The sequence below is a fragment of the Epinephelus moara genome, chromosome 17, assembly GCF_006386435.1.
Source record: "Epinephelus moara isolate mb chromosome 17, YSFRI_EMoa_1.0, whole genome shotgun sequence".
Taxonomy (NCBI): domain Eukaryota; kingdom Metazoa; phylum Chordata; class Actinopteri; order Perciformes; family Serranidae; genus Epinephelus; species Epinephelus moara.
Window position 1 is genome coordinate 5,342,078 of NC_065522.1, and position 7,048 is coordinate 5,349,125.

The window sequence follows — 7,048 nt, forward strand, 5'->3', positions numbered from 1 at the left end:
AGAAAAAGCAATCTGGTGCAAACTACGATATCGTCGTCATTTAAAAAGAAAGAGCGTTTCCCTGACCATCGCGCTAAAGAAATAATCAACGCCATTGGAATTGAGTAAAATTGTTAAAGCAGAAATGTATATTTATATTTTTCATTCAAAAAATGTGTTAAAAAAACAGCAGGATTTTATTTTTCACTTTTATATTTCTATTTTCATTCATACAATGTGAAAAAGCAGGAATTTATATATATTTGTTTCATTCAAAAATTGTGTAAAAAGAGTTAACTGCTGTGGTGGTATGTTTTAATAAGGTTACCAATAAGTAAAAGATATTTAATAGTTGTCTATTTTTTTCATTATTGTACTGAAAAAAACCGTACCGTGACTTGTGTACCGAGGTACGTACCGAACCGAGATTTTTGTGTACCGTTACACCCCTAATAAATTATCATTAATATATTCGTTTTAATTATTTTACAGGGTTTGGGATTAACTTTTCAGCTTTAAGCTGTTGAAGCTTTTCATCTACAATGTTGTTTTTCAAATTAACCAAAAACAACAACAACAACAACAACAACAACAACAACCACACTTTAAATATGTGGCTTATTAAACGTCTGTAAGCCGTTCTGTGTATTTATTTGTATTAACATTTTGTTACATAACAAATTCATGCTGTTCCTTCTCTCCAACACTTGTGGGATGTAGTGAACACTGGCTTTAGACTTTAGCCATGTTTACTGTCTGGAAGTGGTTTCAGTCTCCCACAAACAAAAATCAAATGTGAGCAGGAGGCCAAATTCCAGTGGTCAGCAGAGACATTGCAAACAGGCATTCTGATGCCAGCTGTTGACTGTAATCTGTTAGATCTAAACTCACTGAATAAATTTGGATATAAGATACTCAGGGCTGAATTAACACATTACAGAGCACCACAGGACAAAAATTAGCCTCTGAAACCCTCACTCTTCCTCATCTCTGTGCAGTGTACATGAGTCTATTCAGCCCCAAGTGCCCATCATGCACACTGTACACAGTTAACAACACATGGTCCTTGGAGGAAATTTTCTTACGTAAATTGGCACTACATAAGCACAATAGTAACTGAAACAATAAAAGTTTTAAACTAGAGTTTGACAAGTGGCTCATATAGAAAGGGCCTCAAGATGCTGTTCATGGTCAGATTTTTCCTGCAATAGTCATTTAAAGTATTAACATTCAGTGTGGCGGAGTCTGCCATTCCCACACTGGATTCAAACTGCCTTTAGGTACGTGAGGGATATCAGTGAACAATATCTGTGAGCATGTATCACAGTGTTACTGTTTGTGATCTTATCTCACTAGAATATGCCCCAATGTGTACTGTTCACTCTCTTTATATCATATGAGAGCTCTATGTTGTGGCTAAAGAAAATAAAACATTGTACTGCTGCTGATACTTATTACAAGCATTCAGCTGGCAAAGGTTAGCATTAGGTTAGGGTTATTTCTAATCAGCAGATCATACTTTCTCACAACATTATAGAAAAAAGATTACTGAGCAGCTTCTTCATTAAAACAATATTCGTTTGTTTGGCTGCACTGTAAACAGATACTCCAGTTGCTTTTCTGACAGAGTAGCTACACATGAAGTGTTTGCTGCTGTATTAAACTGCACTTGTTCATACAAACCTGTTTAGTAGCCTCAATCCAAGAATATCTACTCCTAAAAAAAGCAAACAAAAGTACACTGCATTGTTAGCATACCTGCACTATGGCCACAAACCCGTCTGAGAAGGTGCCTCTGAGGATGGCATTACGGGTCGTACCAACTAATAGTTCCTCACCATCCACGTCTGCAAGGGTACGCACAGCCCCATAATTTTCTGGAATCTGGATAAACAATTACATTCATCAACAATCATCACTTTCTCCCTTATTTCCACAGAGCCCTCCACCAACAGCATCACACACACATACAGTTGTGGTTCACCTCACACTCTCTCTCAGGTGCCAGGTCGGCGCTCCAGCGGATGATCTTACGGTCTTTCCCTCCTCCGCTGAGCAGAGCGCCGCCCTGCAGGGTGCACAGGGTAAACACGCTGCCTTCGTGCGCTCTGGTTTGTCGCATGATCTGGAAGGTCTCTGTGGGATAATAAGCTGGGTTATCGCTGTGTTTGGAGGCTAATGAGGGCCACAAGTTTTGTCACTTTGCTCATATTCTTGTTTATCTTCTTTTTAAGGTTCTTCTTCTTCTTAAATTTGAGCTTTCATGGAAGTTTTGGTATTCAAACTGACAAAGAATTAGACCTCATATTGACATTTCATTTTGAGTTGTGTACATTGATCTACAGCACTGACCTTTAGCTCCTTTACCAAGTGTTTTAACATCTGCGGCTGATTTTCCCCACGTCAGGATGTTTCCTTCAGAGTCTCCAGTCAGAACATCTCCAGTGAGACTGAACACAAAGCACTGGATGAACTTCGGCTTCTTGTATTTCTAAAAAGATTGTTTTTAGAACAATCTGTTAGTACAAGTGTAAAAATAAATATTTGCTTTTTAAACTAATAACATATTTCAGCAGTACAGATCAGATTTACACTGTAGAATAGTCCAGACTGTTAATCTCTTTTGGACTTGTATAATATTTGCACTCTTCAGACTCCATATGGTTACTCTAAAGTTTCAGTTCTTTTACTTCTGTTTCCTACTTCCCTTTTAAGTCTGAACTGAGGAAGCTTAATCAAACAATAAGGGAACTGAAGGGAATTGAAAGATACAGAAAACTGGAAAAACTATCACTGACTTTAATAAACTCAAGTGAGTCTTACTCCAAAGATGCCTTGTTTCTTGGTGAACTGTCCGGCGGTGAGTGTCCAGAAGTAGACATGGGATTTACCACAGGTGATGATGTTGGTGCTGTCGCTAGGGTTAAACTCCACAGCGAACACAGCCTCGTTGGTACTCTAAAAAACACGACACACACAAACACGTGTTAAGCATGATGCACTCACGTAGGATCCGCTCGCTGTTTGACTCGCAGCATACTCTTTCAGGTGCTTTCTTTTAAGGTGGTATAAAAGCGTTCGTCGTGTTGCCATCTGATACGCGAACCTTATCTTTACAAAATTTGCAAATAACTGGTGTTTGCTCTGTGTCGGTTTTGGAAAATCCAAACCAGTTATATTGTTATATATTATTATTGTTACATATTAGCTATGTTGGATTTTTTCTGGGCTGCACAGTGGTGCAGTGGTTGGCATTGTCGCCTGACAGCAAGAGGGTTCCTGGTTCAGTCCCTGGGGTGGGGCCCCACTGTGCAAAATGTGTATGATCTCCCCATCAGCGTGGGCTGTCTCTGGGTACTCCGGCTTCTTCCCACAGTCCAAAGACATGCAGGCTAGGTTAACTGGTGGCACTAAATTGGCAGTGAGTGTGAATGTTTGTCTGTCTCTATTTGCTAGCCCTGTGATAGTCTGGCGACCTGGTCAGGGTGTACCCCGCCCCAATGTCAGCTGGGATAGGCTCCAACCCCTCCATGATCCCCAAAAGGATAAGATTTTTTCTAAGGACCAACTCTCCTGTGTTGTCACTTATGCCACTACATTTCCAAAAACAAAGGAGGAGGGGCTACCGGTGTATGAGCCATAGAACTGCAATTGATATAATGTGTACAGTAGCACAATACTAACATTTTCTCTGTGAAGCAGATCATGGACACATTTAAACTGTTAACGATCTAATATCATCATATCGCCAACCCCTGTTTTCTAGCTCTGATAAACCCACTGTGCACTTCCTGTTAAGGACCATATGACAGCCAAAGTTCCAGTGGCAGGTGACCATGTATACAGTGTGTACAGAATGTACAGAAGCATCATTTCTACACAAAAAGCTCCATTCATGGCTGTGCTGTAAAGTGGCATATGGACTATTCCACTGCTGTGGAGAGGGGAGGGGGGTGTAATTATCTTGTTCCTGTTGGATGAACTCGTATGTTTATACAGTGTGGGTCAGCACTGAACTGCCTGCCCACTCTGAACCCGGTACACTGGATGCTACGATCCACGAGACATAACTTCTTGCACAAGCCCATTAAATTCTTGACTCGAGATGATATACAAGTTCAAACACCCACCTATACATTCCCACTGCTGCATTACGGAACACACACACATACATACAGCTGGATAAATTCACTGTATAAAATATTTACACTGTTGCCATGACAGCAGTGCTGAAATTGCTCTCAGGGAAGTTGAGGCGTTTTGGGATAAAAGCCCATAAAAGCAGAGCGGAGACACCACCGCCATCTTTCCCCCCTTTAATCTCTCCAAACAGACCTCTTTTATGAAAAGCATCTACACATTGAGCATGCAGCCACGCTGGGCATCTGGCTGCAGAACAGCCAATCTGTCACTGTGTTCACGTTCAGCAGCCTGGCTGACTGTCACGCTTTAGCTTCAGATGAAGGATTTCATTGTTTCTGTAGGGATTGTGAAACCCTGTGGTGACTGATAATTTCATAAATGACAGATGATGCAAAACTTTCTCAGATTGTAAAGGCATGTCACTCTAAAGCAGTCAGAGCCTATTAAAGGAACAGTCCAACATTTTGGGAACTAGGTTGGTTTGTCATTCAGGGTCAGATGAGACGCACAATGCAGGTGTAATGTCTATGTGAACAGAGATGTAGTCGGCTGCTAAATATTGCACGTATAGCCGATATGCCCCGACACAGAAAGTTTTTTTAAACACCATATTAATTTTTGGCCACACTGCAACAGAGGAATTCCACTACAAGCTGTAAAAACAACATGAAAACATAATTTCCTTTTCTTAGATTATGTCAATCCTGTTAGCAAGCAATCGCCCATATGTCCATTAACTTCCCTAGAGGCCCAGACACATGCTGCGTTTAAGTCCTCAAATCCATTGTTTTTAATGTAGACATGTGTAAGGCACACTCAAAAGTGAGAGTGGCGCCACCGTGGCAACCAAGCATCCAAGTGTCTGTTGTTCAAGTCACAACGTCTGCACCCTGAGACAAACAAAGTTCAACTTTGCTGAAAGACAGCAACATGCACTGCACGTCATGTGCCGAGGAACAACCAATCAGAGCTCGTAGGTATCTTCCCTTTCTCCAGCAAATATCAGTCTATGATAAATACGGAGAAGTTAATCATTTTAGTGCAGGGCCAACCAGAGCTTTACATCTGTCCCACGGACAACATTTCGGGCCTGATACACACTTGAAGGGGAACACCACCTAAATTGAGAAATCCAGTATGTTATATCCTTGGCCTGGGAAAGTTCAATCAAAATTTGTGAACAAGAACTACTTTCTCTCAAAACCAAAACCAGTAAGTCTAAAACTTGTGATGTCATCACTTATTAAGTCTGAACCACAGACAATAATTGGGAGACTTTGTGGATCATTTTAATCAAATGATCTTAATTCTATTGTAGTGTTCTCAGTTCCAGAACAGGAAATGTACCCATTCCCCTGGGTGCTCTCAGTTTCATCTAGAACATATGTCACCATTCACTGTCTATGGAGCAGCTCCAGACATTACACCTTCAGTCAAATACACAGGATATAGTTTTATACAGTCCATGGCAGCAACAGTCATGTTTAGTCACTTTATAAACTCAATAATATCTCACTGGAAACAAATCTAACATGTCAATAACATATACATTCCTCCTGACATCACAATGCATGACCTGGACTTTGCGGACAACCTGGCTCTGATTAGTCATACCCGTGTTGCACTCCAGGAGATGACCAGCAATCTCCAAGAGCACAGAGCAAAGGTTGGTCTACGGATCAGCCACGAGAAGACCAAAGCCATGACCGTCGGACAGGATCAACACCACCCACCACTCACTCTAGGCGAGTATGACATTGAGTACGTCGAGAACTTCACCTATCTTGGCAGTAACATCTCGAGCACAGGAGATGTGGAGAAAGACGTACGAACGAGAATCGGCAAAGCTGCAAGAGTGTTCCAACAGCTCCGCAACATATGGTCATCCAAAGCTATCACTACGGACATCAAGCTATGCCTGTGCATGTCAGTGGTCATTCCAACAGCGACCTACGCCTGCGAGATGTGAATGAGGACTGCCAGCATGACCAACATGTTGGATGTCTTCCACCGACGATGCCTCAGAACCATCTTGAGGATCTCATGGCGAGACCACATCACCAACAATGAGGTGATGAGAAAGGCAGGGGTGACGCTACTGTCTGACATGGTTTCTGACAGGAGAAGAAGAATGGCTGGACACGTACTCCAACTGCCAAGAGAGAGACCAGCGAGTGGGCGGCAAGAAGAAGAGAGGTAGGCCAAAGAAGACGTGGAGACAGACATTTAAGGAAGACCTAAGCGAGATGGGTGTCAGCTGGCATGGTGCAAGGAGGGTCGCCAGGGACCGGAGCAAGTGGAAAGGACTCGTTGCTCAATGTTCCAATAGGAACGTGAGCAACTAAGTCTAAGTAAGTAAATAAGTCATCACAATTCTGAGTGAAAAAAGTAAGGTTATCTAAGCATGAAGAACAGACATCAGTATCACTCATTCATCCTGCTCTCTGTCCCCCCTCTACTGAGGAGACTCACTGTTTGCAGGTCAGCTGTGTCAGGTACATTTTCAGATCAATCAATCAATCAATCAATCAATCAATCAATTTTATTTATAAAGCCCAATATCACAAATCACAATGTGCCTCACAGGGCTTTACAGCATACGACATCCCTCTGTCCTTAGGACCCTCACAGCGGATAAGGAAAAACTCCCCCCAAAAAAACCCTTTAACGGGGAAAAAAACGGTAGAAACCTCAGGAAGAGCAACTGAGGAGGGATCCCTCTTAAAAGTGTTAAGGCCAATTTGAAGTCGATCGGACGAAATCCCTAGGAGGAGTTCATTCAAATTTGTCATTGTTTGTCCAATGGGCCCTGTTTAAGGCCAAAACACACCGGCACCGTACGACGCGCGTCAAAACAGCCGTCCCCATTATTTTCTATTACAAACCCACACCGGCAGTGGCTCGACGCACGTCGACATGCCGCGGC

At 42.2% G+C, this 7,048-nt stretch overlaps 1 protein-coding gene across 2 annotated transcripts in view; it reads right to left on the reverse strand.

Annotated features, from left to right (window-relative positions):
• Positions 1 to 7,048, reverse strand: part of eml3 (EMAP like 3) — a 76,295-nt gene that overhangs the window by 8,571 nt on the left and 60,676 nt on the right. For both annotated transcript variants that reach the window (XM_050067290.1, XM_050067291.1), the window contains 4 exons: positions 2,803 to 2,937; positions 2,332 to 2,470; positions 1,964 to 2,115; positions 1,738 to 1,863 (listed from right to left, as the gene is read on the reverse strand). In XM_050067290.1, coding sequence (XP_049923247.1) covers positions 1,738 to 1,863; positions 1,964 to 2,115; positions 2,332 to 2,470; positions 2,803 to 2,937 — 552 coding nt within the window. The remainder of the gene's footprint in view (positions 1 to 1,737; positions 1,864 to 1,963; positions 2,116 to 2,331; positions 2,471 to 2,802; positions 2,938 to 7,048) is intronic.